Source organism: Anthonomus grandis, chromosome 15 (assembly GCF_022605725.1).
Source record: "Anthonomus grandis grandis chromosome 15, icAntGran1.3, whole genome shotgun sequence".
Lineage (NCBI taxonomy): Eukaryota > Metazoa > Arthropoda > Insecta > Coleoptera > Curculionidae > Anthonomus > Anthonomus grandis.
Genome location: NC_065560.1, coordinates 2,608,241 through 2,623,552, shown reverse-complemented (window position 1 = coordinate 2,623,552; position 15,312 = coordinate 2,608,241). Strand labels below are relative to the sequence as shown.

General features: G+C 33.7%; 2 protein-coding genes across 7 annotated transcripts in view; one reads left to right on the top strand and one right to left on the bottom strand.

The window, feature by feature from the left end:
* LOC126745229 (protein lap4-like) overlaps positions 1 to 9,546 on the top strand; it is a 133,858-nt gene extending 124,312 nt beyond the window's left edge. For 5 of the 6 annotated variants that reach the window (XM_050452978.1, XM_050452977.1, XM_050452980.1 and 2 more), the window contains one exon: positions 2,080 to 9,546. In XM_050452978.1, coding sequence (XP_050308935.1) covers positions 2,080 to 2,316 — 237 coding nt within the window. In that variant the 3' untranslated portion in view covers positions 2,317 to 9,546. The remainder of the gene's footprint in view (positions 1 to 2,079) is intronic. The other variant, XR_007663467.1, reaches the window with a different exon arrangement.
* LOC126745231 (axonemal dynein light intermediate polypeptide 1) lies at positions 9,410 to 15,310 on the bottom strand. The gene is made up of 4 exons (XM_050452984.1): positions 13,771 to 15,310; positions 13,305 to 13,719; positions 13,059 to 13,246; positions 9,410 to 9,610 (listed from the first exon to the last, which is right to left on the bottom strand). Exons 1-4 carry the CDS (start codon positions 13,864 to 13,866, stop codon positions 9,575 to 9,577), a joined length of 735 nt encoding a protein of 244 aa, XP_050308941.1. The 5' UTR covers positions 13,867 to 15,310; the 3' UTR covers positions 9,410 to 9,574.
* Between the last annotated feature and the right edge of the window lie 2 nt (positions 15,311 to 15,312).

The following is a 15,312-nucleotide window of genomic DNA, read 5'->3' as shown; positions in this document are numbered from 1 at the left end:
TCAGAATCTATTTGTTGCAGATCAATGAGATAAGTATCAGATTATTCAGAAAATAATTCTCTACAAATTTTACTACTAAATCAAAACTGTATCATCAATAGTTTCTGAACTAGCAATAAAATTGATAATCATTTATTGGCAGTCAGAGATTGAAGGAAATCCATCAACAAAAATCAATTATCTCATAATTTGTTTCATGTGAATCAATAAAGCCGGCATCAGAAGACTCAAAAAACAGTTTTCTACAAATGTTGTTACTGACTCAGAACGCTACAACCAATAATGTCTGAATAAGAAATGATTTTATTAATCAGTAGCAGTCACATATCTAAGGAAATGCCTTGACATAAAATTAAATCGCTCAGAATCTATTTGTTGTAGCTTGATAATTATTTATTGGCAGTCAGAGATTGAAGGAAATGCATCGACAAAAATCAATTATCTCAAAATCTGTTTCATTCGAATCAATAGAATTGGCATCAGAATACTTAGAAAACAATTTTCTACAAATGTTTCTACCGACTCAGAACGCTACAACCGATAATGTCTGAATAAGAAATTATTTTTACTTCTAAAGTATATAGCAGACATTTTTTACGTGCCATTATGTTTAAAGTGTTCTTACCTATGTTTGTCTTTATCTTGAGTTTGTTTGTATGTCTGTCTGTCCTAAAAAGGCAATTAAATATCGTCACTTTTTCCTAATTAAAATTTCAGTATTTCTGATCGGTTTTTAAAGGGGAAATTTATTATTACACATGCACTTTGAATAAATTGTTTGTTGATCTGCTTAGTAAGCTGAGTTGTACGCGAATCGGAAGCTTTTGTGCATGTGTTGCTTTGCTTGTGGATTATTAAAAAGACGTTAGAAGCTGTGTATACCTTATCAACTATTACATAAGTTAAAATGGACATTTTATTAAATATTTTTTCACTTTGTTTATATATTTTTAGAAATATTTAAATAAATAAATATGCTTTAGCTATTGAATATTAAGACAGTCTAGTACAACTAATAGTAACATATCATTGGATCCCAGTAGTATATATAAAATTAGTTTTCTTATTAGTTGAATTATTAGAATTTTATACACATAACATCCTTTTTCTTAATTAAATTGACTGTTTCACGAAATCCAAATAAAGATACTATCACCGATGGGATTTGAACCCATATTAAATAAACTATGAACTTTAAGAATATCATTAATATCGATAACAAAATTTCCAGTTTTTCCAATATACAGTGGCCAAATATAAACATCGATTTAGTTAAAGTAATAAGAGAAAGTTTCCTATTGAAATCTGTGCATATTTTCCAACGATGTGCCACTCTGAACACAACTTGTATAGACTTATAATAAAAGTCCTTAAGGCTGTCTACGAGTATGGAATGTAGAGCATACTTGACTTCTTGGATGACTCGTAATCCTTTCCTCGTTGTAAATAACCTCTCAAAAACAATCAAGTTGTACTAGACTTGTATACATTTGCTTTCAAGGAAAATCTATTTTCTTTGACTTAAGCAAAATAGTTCGGGCGTTTAAAAAAATGTACTTGTTACACCAATTCTGAAAATAAGACTTCCAGTGCAAAAATTCCATCTGTCCAGTTTTCATTATATTAAGTGATCATGTTGCTACGGTATCACAAGCATTTGACTGTGTTACTTTTTAAATAGGGTCAAATTCTTAACGATTTAATAACTTTACCTCGTACTTTACACACATAATTCCTTTTGCCATTTTAGAAAATACAGTGAAGTTTTCTCTGTGGCTATCAGCAGGAAATTATTGACAGTCAGATTTCGTCCTTTAAGTGCAGTTCTTTTTGCATTTGTTACATCTCGGATATATGCACGCAACTTTTACTATAGATAATTCCCGAAACTTCTATCGTGTTTTCTGGTAATCCAGGTTTTATTCTGTTAATTCTTCTTTGATTGAATTATGTCTACAAAGTACCATAGACGCCCGGACTATTGCGGCTTTAGATTAGGCACAGAAAATATTTATCGTCCTATAATAAAAACTGCGATATTTCGACACAATTCCGATATGATAAAAATGAATTATTTAGGTCGAGACGTTGGAAGAAAAAATCTTATCGCTAGAATTAACGAAACCGGACGAGAAGCGGGATAGTTCAAAGGAGGATGACGATTCGGCCAATCAGGGACAAGCCGAAGACTACGACACGGAAACGACCGAACCGCCAACTCCCACCGCCGAGGACAAACCGATTATATCGGTTAACGATGGGGGAACCCCCAATAAGAAAAAACGCAGGAGGAAGTCCAAAAGGGGAAAAAATTAACTTTGGCTCCATTTAAATCGACAACAAAAAATTTATTTATTTATAGTTTATTGAAATCGATGCAGAATTTTATAAAAGGACAAACACTACCGTGTAGGAGTATAGGGATCTCGTCCAAAAAAATCGAGTTTTAAAACGCATTCGACAGCATTTTATGATTAAGTCTTGTATTACTAGAAGAACAACTATTTTGGCTAAAATTATATGCAAATTTTGTGCGATATAATTGAAAATATCATATGTCAATTTTCATCAATGTATCATCCACCTCGTGTTTTAATGATTGCAGCTCAAATTCTTAAAAGCCTTTCGACCAATTTTTGAAGTGTTTGTGTGTCGGACGTTGAATTCATTTAATTTATGCAATTTGTCACTGAAATCACCGTTACGATACATATTTATTACAGTTGTTATTTCACAGTACTTTAAACACAGTTAAGGTCAAAATCTTACCGTTCAAGCCGATAGTTTCGGGTGGCCGAATCTTTTAAATGCCTGATCAAATGTGTTTTTTTATCAGGTTTGAGTTGTTGTTCTTAAAAAATCACTACTGAGATGCACACATCAATTACCAGCTTGAAGGTGGTAAAATATTTGTCTCACCAGTGATTTTTAAAACTTTATTAATTTTTAATGATGAGCTTGACTTTTTCTTAGCTAAATCACTTTAAATTCTTATCACTTTCGAGCAACCGAGCCTTTAAAATCACTACTGAGATCAATATATCAAGCTTCATCTTGGAGGTGATAAAAATATTTATCTCGCCAGGGATTTTTAAGGAGTGTTTAGTTATTTTCGTAACACACTGTTGAAAGGGTTTATTTACTTATTAAAAAATTCCCAATTTTCTGTTATTTCGTTAATTAAAATCACAGTTGACAAAAATCTGTTATCACATCGAATCCAATAAGAGAACAAAATCGGGCTCAAACATTCGAACTTTTTAATTCACCGAACAAATAGATCTGAAGTATTCTTACGATAACTTATCGGTTGATCCTTTGAAAATCAATGCTGAGATAAACATGTCAGTCTCAAAAAATATTTTTCTTAAACAGTGATTTTTTAATTTTGTTTATTTTCCACTTTTCGTAAAATATAAGTCCCTCTATTTCTAATCAGTGACAAAGCTTTTCATGAGATCCACTGCTTCATTATAAAATCCTACAGAACCAAGAATTGACAAGAAGATCTCTTCAAACTCAGTCACTTCAGTAGTTTTTAAGAAAATCGACCTTAAATGACAGTGACTTCTGTAAACAGGCAAGTGACGCACATCTAATTAAAGCCTGGATAACTAGAAAAATATTGGTCTGACACTTTTGGACCGAAGACATTATTTTTAGAGAATTTAATTCTAAATTGCAGTTAGTTCCATTAATATAGCTTCATTAGTTTTTGAGAAAATCCACTTTAAATGACAGTGGTTTTGCTAAAAAGGCATGCGACGTCATGGATAACTGGAAAAGTAGATATTGGTCCGAGACTTTTGGACCCTAAGTACCATTTCTAGGGAATTTAATTCGAAGTTCGTTGCAACTGGTTTCATTCAGATCGCTTTTGCAGTTTTTGAGGAAAACCACTTTAAAAGACAATAATTTTGGTAAAGAGGATCTGAGATTTTTAGGAAATTTAGATTTATCAAATTAAGAGCAGAATATTGTGACATTCAATGTGTTCCTTCAGCATTATTCCTTCGATATTCATTGTCTTCTAGTCTAGCCAATCGATGCTATTTTTAACACGCTTTTATTAGCTGGGGTTGTATCTATGTATGTATGTATGTAACGGAACTTTTGAGCATAATTTTCACTGGTTTCCAAAAGTCACTTTTCACACGTATCAAGGACCGATGACATAGCAATAATTTGATTACAATTTCCCATTATCTTTATTAGGATTGCCAGGATTAATAAATTCTTTTTTATTTGCACTGACACACAAGTTTCAAAAACAATATGCGGTCAATAACATTTAAACGGGTGTGTATATAGTTGCACGGAGGGCCAGCAAAATTTTGCATTCATTGCTTTTTACTCCGATTTGAATTATTCTATTAATAACTTAAATTTTATTATGATTTTTTTATTTGAGGTAATTAATTATGATTGATTGTCCGGCCTTCTACTACTGTAATAAAAACTCTTTTTAATTAAAAATTTTTTTCTGCTTTTTAGTTCGATTAGCAATAAAAGCGTGTTCTTTTAGTTTTTTTTAACTATTATTTATTTCCTGCGGCTCGTTGGAACCCTTAATTCATCTTTAAATATCTAAAAAAGTGTTTTTGTTGTTTTTTTGCAAAAAAAACGCATGTCCCTAAATCCCAAAATTAATGTCCCTTGATATTAATTTTGTTATAAAAGGGACATGACTGCATTTGCAGACCAATTGCTTTGGAAAGATTTATTTTTAAACTTTAATACCTACCTGTTAGTTACATATTTATAAAAATAAAGCAGTATAACACTAAAAAACAAAAACGAAAACACCAAAATAAAAAAAATCAAAACGGTTCAACAAAAATTAAAACCCTAAAATCAAAATTTACAAAACTTTTATCAAAAAATAAAACACTTTAGGCGTGGTAGTTTTCAAAGCATTTTCCTTGACAAAGAGGGGGAAAACCCAGACAAGCACGACAGCGCCATGATGTTTGACCTCTTTTTCCGGATTTAGAACATTCTCTACACCTCAAGAAGTAACTTTTTCTAGAATAGTTTTCGGATATCTGCACGGCTCTTTCTTGAGGCGCTACATCCAATTTTCTTGAACCTGATGCGCAGTTTAAAGCTCCCTTTTTTACAGGTGCTCCTCCATTTTTAATGTGAGATACACCTAAAAGGCTTTTTATAATATTCTCACGAAATTCTAGCAATGTGATTTTATTTCTGTTTTCCTTGGTAATTTCCCGGAAAATTAAAAAGCTGTTTACAACTGTTATATCCAGCAAATGAAATGCACATATTTTCTTGGACAACTATAATATGATGTCAACTGGTCAGCTCTATCGACACCAGACATATACTTATTATACAACAGACGAAAAACAATGAAAAACACAAAGTCACGGTCTCACAACATTTACTTAAAGCTGCACGTGTTTCGCTCTATTCAGAGCATCATCAGCCCTAAAACAATAATAATTAGTATTGAAAGAAAAAAAAAAAAAATGAATAGAGCGAAACACGTGTAGCTTTAAGTAAATGTTGTGAGACCGTGACTTTGTGTTTTTCATTGTTTTTCGTCTGTTGTATACGTCGGTCTCTTTGTGAAAAATGGATGAGATTTTCTTATTACTTATTATACTCTGCTATTTTTTTTGGTTTGTTCTGAATTTTCCGAAAACTGTTTTGTACTTCTAATAGTGTAGGGTGAAATTTTGTCGTTATGCAAAGGACCTCACGCTTATCTTTCCGCTTTGAGACGTAAATCTTCCCCTTTCTTAGCCAAACATGCTCTCCTTTTTTAATTTTTTTTGTGGTTATGTCCTTTGGATTTCCTTTTCTGTTTGACCTAAGTGTTCCCGTTGTATGTGTCTTACGCAGAAGAAATTTATTGAACAGGGAAACGCTATTGTAGAAGTTATCCATAACAAGATGATGACAGGGTTTCATAAGCATAAGTACTAATGAATGCAATTTAGGTGTGGCTGATTCTGCCTCCTGTTTGCCCTTAAATTTTATGCCATACTTGGCTTTTTTACCCTTTATATATTGTCGAAAGCTAAGTCTTCCTCTATGTAAAAGCAAAGACTCATCTAAAGACAAGGCCTCGTCCGGTGCATAGGCATTTTGATAATTTTTTACAAGAGTTTATAAGAGTTCGGTCATTTTATTTAGTCTATCATTTATACCATTACAATTAAGACTACGAAGAAGTTGTTCAAAACGTCTTTCAGACATCGCGCTTAAAAAAATTGGGTGATAGTACAAAGGGTCATACGAAAATAATTTTCGTAAAACTGGAAACTTTATTTGCGCTTGCAACAAGCATATGCCTATAAAGCACTTTAACTCTTCCTTATATTTGTTTCCGAAAATGAAGTAAATCGACTGTTTTTGGCGTGAGGTCTATTAGTTTTTTCCAATTGTTTTCCATACAAATTAGTGCGTGTCACAAGCAAATCCATAACTTCCTCAGTCCACAAACAGTAAAAAACTTCAATTGGTTCAGGTACATGATCAAATGTAAGCTTTATTCCCGCACTTCAAGTTGTATCAAAATTATAATTTGGTATGTCACTTACAACATCGATCCATTCTTCATCACTATTGTCCTGTGTGGCATTCGCATTTCGAAGAACTTGTGGCTCAGAATAAATTGAGTCACTATCTGAGCTGGGCTCATTTTCTGTTTTGCAAAAATTCAGGATCGCGATCATCAGAACCAGCAAAAGGGTCTCCTTCCTCACTGGTAGAAGTTCCAGAAGTTTTACATCTGCCTGATCACCCTCATCTGACTTAACCTCGTCGTAAAATTGCAGCAATCTCTTAGTTTCCTGGGAGTCCATAAAACTCTAAAATAAATAAAAATATTTTAAGTTGCAGGTATTTTGCGGCTTAAAACGATAATCTGTGATTTTTCTAAATTATTTATGTAAAAACTGTAATTTACTAATAAGCAACAGTAAATAAATCATTACTTACCAATAAATATAGATGATACAACAACAAAATTCAAACAGTTTCTCACAGCCGCAAAAAAACGATGTTTGCAGGGACACTTGTAAAAACCTAATGGGACCGGCCAGCAGAAAACGTCTGCATATGCAGCCCGAAATATCTAAACAGACAGGCTTAAACAAGTAAATTTATTTGAAAATATTTCACTTGTGGGACAATTCTTAGAAAATAAATGCTATGTATAGGGACATAAAACTCAAAAGTACATATACAACCTAACAAATCGCGTCTGCAATTGCAGACACGACTATTTTTATAAGGCAAAATATTGTCTGCTATTGCAGACACGCGCGTGTGTTAAATTCATAAAAAAATTATCACAAACTCAAAAAATACGAGGGTGAATCAAATATGAACCGGACTTTGGTTTTAGTAATTTTATTGGTACAGTAAATAAAAGTTTGAACACATGTTATTTTTCTACATAATCTCCTCTCTTATTTACGCATTTTTCCCACCGGATCGGAAGTTTTTTAATTCCTTCATCAAAGAATGAAGCTGGTCGTGTCAGTAACCAATTGCGCACAAACGTTTCCACACCTTCGTCGTCGTCAAAGTGATAACCTCCCAATTCTTCTTTTAGTGGCCCAAACATGTGGTAGTCACATGGTGACAAATCGGGACTGTAAGGCGGGTGTTCAAATCGTGCCAAAAGCCTTTCACACACGGCAAGACGGTTTGCTTTCTGATCTTCCGTCAAAAGGCGAGGAACCCATCTTGCACACACTTTGCGGTAACCCAAATTTTCTGAAATGATTGATTGAGCACTTCCGTATGATATTTCGACGTGTGCAGCAATTTCCCACAATGTAAGGCGGCGGTCACCTTCAATCAGCTCACGGATCGCACGAATGTTCGCCTCATTGATGCTTGTCCTGGGTCGGCGTGCATGGCTCTCGTTTTCCACTACCTCTCGGCCATCGGAAAATTTTTTGTGCCAGTCGTAGACTTGAGTCCTTGATAAGGTTTCATTACCGAACTGTGCAGTTAGTCGACGCAAAATTTCGGAAGGTTTTACGCCCTCACGCGACAAAAATTTTATAATAACGCGTTGCGCAACAGACGTGTGTACCTCTTGTTCAGACATGATGCTACTAACAGCTCATCTACTCCGGTGCGCCAAACCGACTGACTCCCCTCCTCTTGACATCCCTATCTAGCATATATCAGGACGTCGCGCCACTCGCTTCACCTATGGCGCGCTAAACAGAAAAGTCCGGTTCATATTTGATTCACCCTCGTACACTTTTTCGATGAAATCCTTATACTTGTGCAAGGTAGTGTATTTATAGTTTTTATGTTAGTTCTTCTGTTTATTGGTTTTAATTGAGCAATTTAATTTCTTTTACTGGCAACCCTTACACAAAAATAGTTTATTTATTTTGTGGGAAGCTCTGTGATAACCGGTATCATTACAACTTCATTTCGACCACATCACACAATTAATGTTAATCGACAAACTCCGTTTCTAGTGATAAGTACAAGTAATTATTTGGTCATCGCTAAATTATCCTGAATGTACCAAAAAAAGGATAAATGCCAGGAAAAGTTGTCAATTGTTCAAATTTTTCCCACCATTGATTCTTTTTTGTGTACGTTTCCGACCGGTAATTCTCCCGGTATAATTTTTACTTTAAGGGACTTCGTTATAGGGCTTTTATTTACTTAAGGCTAAATGTGGTATTGTGCAGAATATTATTCGTATTCTTTGATATATTTTTAATTTATTCGTTGTGTATAAACGTATTGTTTTTTTCACTTTTTACTCGCTTGATTAGTATTTTTAAAGTATTAGAGATCATTATTATATTATAGTTAATTGATAAGCTTAAATTGTGCATTAGATTATAATTCGGGACTGTTTTTTTCTTTAGAAGTTTTGTTTTAATATATTTTTGTTAATGCACTGGAACAAAAATATTTCTTTTGAAGAGTCAAACCTACAAAAAGCAAGTTTCGTGGATTTTAGTCCTTTGTAGGGATAGTTCCTTCTTAATAAATAAAGAAAAAGTACAATTTACTTACCAACATATTTAATGAACTATTAATTAAAACGTTTAGAACAACTACTTGGTGACAATATTTGGCTGAAAAACAACTTTCCTAAGATTATTCACCCTTTGCCAAAACTACCCTCCCGCTCAGTGGAAATTACCTTTTACCAACCATTGAATAGCATTTTTTTTCGGTTGTATCTTAACAAATATTTTTGTTGTTCAGTGCATATTTTATTTGACATTAAAAATCCCTAGTGCCAAGTTACATTTGACCTATTTTCAAATTTTATAGCAAAACAGTGTTTATGTTAAATTTGATGCATTTATTATATATTACTTATTAAGGCAAGAATACTTTTAGGCAATGTAATAACTATTATAGTATTTTATCTTAGAAATTGTACACTTTCCAATTAATTAACAAAAACTATATTTCAGTAAGAGCATATTTTTTTTTTGTTAATATTTTATATACTTTATATGTATGTATAAAACACAATGTAAAATGAGCTTCGGAAAAGACTAAATATATGTACCTAATATAAAGATCTTCAGTTGGTTTCTTTGCTTGATCCCTATTACTTCTTCGGAGCTATGATGCCTTCAAGTTGTGCCTGTAAATTAATAATGCATTTTAAATAGAGGCTTTTGAAATAGACGAGTATCGTGGACAGGACACCAAAACCAATGTATCCGTATTACAAGAAGTTCGCTCAAATAGAAAGCTGCTAACTAGAATAAACCACATCTATAGAAGGCCCCAGAGGCAGATCTCCAAACTAGATAGGTAAAAATCCCTTAATAAATATGAAAGGATTGCACAAGATTAACATGCTAGGACGCATCTGTAAAGAATAGGGTAAATTCTAGAAGCTTAATACGTCACTCAATACAATAATCGCGGTGACGAGCGCGACATCTCTGGAGATGGGTGGAAAGTCAGCGAATGTTCCGGAATCATGGGTCAAGCCCTCGCCGCCAGGTGGCTAGTTTAACATTGACGCGACATTTAAATAAATAAGTATTTGCAGTAGTCTTAAGTAAAGGTGTTATACAAGTAAAATAAATTTTCTTATGCATCGAGTGTTTTAATTCACACCTCAGCGAACGGGAAAAATGATACAAAATGTGAGAGTTGTTTGTCATTGAATCTATCTTTGGTTAAATCTACTGGTCCGGTTTGATGTTGGATATTGAGCGGCGAAGCATGGTAAGTATATCGTGATCTATGTGTATTTCAAAAAGCCATTATTCAGCAACAAAACTGGTTAGAAAATTTTCAATTCCGATAGAATGAGCTGCGTTAGGCGTCCAGTTAATACGAGGTTCCAACCAAAGAACATAATACTAACAATAAAGCACAGAAGGGTTAATGATATTGCACTTCATAGCGGGAACTAGGGATCGGTTTATATACATCGGACGTAAACATTTCGCCTTGTTCAGGAGTGGTTTTGGGAGAACAATATACAAGTCCTCCAATGGCCGGCACGATCACCGGATTTAAACCCTATTGAGAAAATCATTGAGGATTTTTTAAAGCCTTGTGGGAAGATAATGTGCATCAAAATCGTACCACGACCAGGCGTTAATTGATTATTTCAACGAGATTTGGACCAATATGCCGATTGTTAAATTAAGCGTAAGCTCAAGAAACATACATTATGAAAGCACAGGTCTTATGAGATTAAAATGAAAGTATATATTGGAATTTATGAAACCAATTGTTTTACAACCAATCCCCCAGAGGGAAAAGCTATTAAAAAAAAAACAAATGGGTAATAGGTAATAGAAAATTAATAGAGTGAGTAGAACTATTCGACCATAACATATTCGTCTTTATTCGATTGCTTAAGAGTGAAAATATGGACATCAAAGATATTAGAAGAGTAAATAATTAATACTAGAATCAAACAATTAATATCAAAGGAGATGAGTGAACTCTCACAAGTGTTCAAGATGTGTGCTATTATTTAGTTTTTATTCGAAAGAAATCATTCAGAACGCACTCAAGGAGATGACAACGGAAGTAAAAATTAATGAAATATGAAGACGACATTATATTTGCATATACACGTATGAACTTGGTTGACAAAGTAGCGCTGAGCAGCAAGGAGAGCGGATTTACCTTAAATATCAAAAAGACCAAAATTAGGAACAACGGAGAACTAGTGGAGAGAGTTAGTAAATACAAATACTTAGGAACGGCCATTGAAGGTAATGAGCACATTGAGGAATTGAAAATCAAGAATCTTGTCTAATTCTTGACCAGAGTCATATTTAACAGAATGAAAAGAAATGCAACTTATCAGAATACTGTGATGCCACGTTTTTCGCTGTTCCTATACATAGACATAGAATCCTCGACAGTCACAATTACAAGGCTCTCCTACAGATCGACTAAGCAGTCCAATAACAATAAAGCCCAAAATATCTTAATAAATTTAAAAATACAAGTAAGCGCTTTGGAAATTGTTACACTTTCACTAAACTTAACAAATATACTAAGAAATAAACACAACTAACTTAGGACAATATAATATATTTCCTTGCAAAATTAGGTAGAATCCCTTATGTGGCGTTTAAATGACGCCAGACTGGTGAAAAATATGTCATCATCGAAATCAAAGGAGAGTTAAATAAATGGATTGAGGAATACCTCAAGATGCTAAAGGTTGATTTATTACGAAAAATACAAGGATTAACTTTAATATTTAAATTTTCAGTACGAGGTATAGACAGTACGAGGAGTCCATTAGTTGTTAATGATCTTGTAAATTAAAACTTAATCCGAATTATGTCAACGACTCTTTAAGGACTTAAGACCATAAAACTTCAAATTGAAGCGGAAATTTAGTATATTTACAAACTTGCGTTGCACTTTTTCAATTTGGTCAATATTTTCGTAATACATCGGATTCTAAACTACTGTCGCATATTCTAGGGTTGGTTTAACAATTGCATTGTATAACAATATTAATAGTGTTTGTTTACTGAAACCCTTTGTAATTCGAGATATAAAACCTTGATTTTTTAGAGCTTTTAGAACAATGTTTTCTATATGACTATTGAAAAGCCATTTAGAATCCAATACCACACCCAAGTCCTTAATACACTCCACATATGTTAAGGTAGTGCCCCCAAGATAGACATCACATTTGTTTTGTGTTTGAACTGGTTTTCTACTAAAGACTATCAAATGATATTTTTCCGGATTAATAAATAGAAAGCTCAGATTGCAGGACAAGAAAATCCGATACCTGCTTAATTGTTATGAAGATTTTTAGATCATCTGCATATGCAAGATTTTCACAAATTGAAAAACATTTTCGAATGTCATTTAAAAAGATTAAAAATAATATCGGTCCCAAATGTAAACCCTGCGGTACTCCTGAAGTTACGATAGTGCAAAAAGACTTTGCTCCATTTATGGCGACATACCGAGAGCGATTCGTTAAGTAGTTTTGAATGAGGTTGAGAAGGGCCTCGGGCACACCGAAATTCTCTAACTTTATGAAAAGTGTAGGGTCATAGACAAAAGATCTTAAAACTAAGTGGGGTGGACATGATAACAAATAAGAAGGTACTGGGGGGAATGAGAAAAGGCAAAGAAATATCGAAAACAATTAAGATAAGGAAGCTGCAATGTCTGGACCACGTGATGAAGGGAGAGAAGTATGTATTGTTGCAACATATTATGCAGGAAAAAAGAAGACGAAGACAAGAGAAGTTCTGTTAAGTTGTTTAGAGCTGCAACAACAAAAGTGAGGATTAATGGTAATTTTCCTTCCAAGAAGAGATGGCACTTCAAGAGGAAGAATACAAACTTATGTATTTTCAAAAATATTATAGCTTTATCAGTAATTTGTATATTCATCAGTCACTAATGCATAAAAATAGGACATGGGCGCGGTTTGAGAGCAAAGAAAGATCCATGAGAAGATCAGAAAGATACCTAGGCATTTAGGTTGCTATACACCTGTGGACTAGAAATAATCAGCACTACTATGTTCCAATAACTACGAAAGCATTTGAAAACTTCAAGACCTAAAGTTACTCTACCTTAAGTTGTTGGTTGGTCTTTTTCAAAAAAGCAATTTCCTCAGTATGCTTCCTTTCTTCGGCCAGTCGTGTCTCGGCGGCTCGTCTATCAGCTTGCTCCGCCCGCTGCTTTAATTCCGTTATTTGATGCTCCAGGTCTAACTTTTCATTTTTCAGTAGATCGACTTCTTGGTACAAATCGGACTTCCCTGCAACAATAACCACAAAACACTACAAATTCTGGCGATATTTTAGCATAAGCATTACCTTGCTCAGCTTGCAAAGCTTTTCTCATACCGAACGCAATACTGCTGCAATATAATGCTTGGTACGCCTCAATGGTCATTCGCATTTCGTCCCGCACCCTCAGAAGCAATAGTCCTCGTTCCGCACAATTGATGGTCACTTGTCTTATTACTTCGTCAAAGCATTGAGTATATAATTCTCTTCGCACTGGACAAATACCCGTTTCTCTAGCCTGTCTTTGTTGCAACCTCATATCCAACTGTTCTTGTAAATTGACCACATCCAATCGTGTAGCCGGAGTGGTGGAAACTTGTTGTCTCCATAACTGACCGTCTTCCTCCCATTCTTTTGGCGGCAATATCGTGTTCAGTATCTCTTCAGTCTCGTGCTTTTGGTCTGCTGTTAAAACGCTTTTTCTAGATGGTTCGCCATCGCCCTAAAATACTCAATGTTCCTATATTATGTTTATCAGTTTCTTCAAGCTTACATCTGTAGATGTCGAGGGTCTTTCATATTTGGTCACCAAAATCGGGTTATCATATTTTACTAAAGTGTTAACGGATGGAAGGAGTCTCTCGGTCATCTTTTCAAGGGAGTATGTTGGAGGCAATTGTCAATAACACAAGGTTGACAACTTCAAGATTAGGAAGTGATTGCAGGTATATGCATTTTTATGTGCAGGGTTAGTGTGATCGATAATTCACGTTCTTTGGGTATCACCATGGGAATTATTATTATTATGAGGGGGATAATGTTAAGCCTAAGACAGACCTAAATACATTTGCCTGCCATTAAAACATTTATAAATTTTTTTGTTAAATTGTGACATATGTAATAAACCATTTAATATTTTTAACCATGTTATTTGACAAGTAATGTTATGTCATTTTTTAAGTAAAAATTATATTTATTACTGTTTTACAAGCAAATTTTCTCAAGTTTTACAGACGTTTCGTACGAAATAGAACCATCATCAGCATCAGGGTATTTACGGACTGTTGTTAATTGACTGATGAATCGAGGTGCCAACTAGTGCATGTCAAACTTTTTTTTGTACTTTTGGACTACTAATATTTAAAATTAATACTTTTTTTTTAAATCTCTACAAATAATTTTTAATGGAAAATTTACGAGTTTAATAAGAAAAATCTTACAGGAGTACCTGTACTGAAAAAAATTCTTTTTTTTTAATGAAAATTATGATTTTTGATCTTAAAATGACATTAAAATCCATACAATATAAGGTGAGATATTATAGTTTTTATTACAGGAACGCCGGGACTAAACAAACTAACTTGAAGTCATTGTAATATAAAAAATTAATCAAGATCAGTTCGATCGAACTTTTGATGGTCACTGGAATTTGCCATGTTCTGTCTCTCTTTAGCTTGTATAAAACTGGTCTCTTGTTAATTGTCAAGGTGCATGTCAAATTTTTTTTTAATTAATAGAACATTAATAATAAACAGGTTGTAAGAAAAATTTAATAGCAAAAACTTTCAGGTGCACCTGTACTAAAAGCAACAATTTTTCTCACATAAAACTGATGTTTTTTGAGCCTAAAATGGCGTGATTCTTGATTTATGGGATTCTCTCAATGTTTTAATACCAAAACCGAAAAAATCATTAAAATCCTTACAGTAGAAGGTGAGGTATTATAGTTTTTTTACAGGAACGCCTGGACTAAACAAACTAACTTAAAATCATTGTAATATAAAAAATTAATCAAGATCAATTCGATTGAACTTTTAATGGTCACTGGAAGTTGCCATGTTCTGTCTCCCTTTAGCTTGTATAAAACTGGTCTCTTGTTAATTGTCAAGGTGCAAACCAGTGCATGTCAAACTTATCCTTTGATTCCTTGACGATATTCCTTCTGTTTCAGTTTCTGAGGGGATTCACTTGAATATTTCTTTGTGATAGTGATTCTCCAACAAATATGTCAATAGCAGAAGTAATGAGAACCGTATAGGATAGTGAAGCATGGCGAAGGCTTGTACCATGAATAGTCATGATGGAGCAACCATTG

What these genes read in the sequence shown, in the direction of transcription:
- LOC126745231 (XM_050452984.1), bottom strand. Translation starts at nt 13,866, where the DNA reads ATGACCGAGAGACTCCTTCCATCCGTTAACACTTTAGTAAAATATGAT. An exon ending in GACCCTCGACATCTACAGAT is followed by an intron (nt 13,720 to 13,770) that starts GTAAGCTTGAAG and finishes TGAGTATTTTAG; the next exon opens with GGCGATGGCGAACCATCTAG. An exon ending in AGCTTTGCAAGCTGAGCAAG is followed by an intron (nt 13,247 to 13,304) that starts GTAATGCTTATG and finishes TTATTGTTGCAG; the next exon opens with GGAAGTCCGATTTGTACCAA.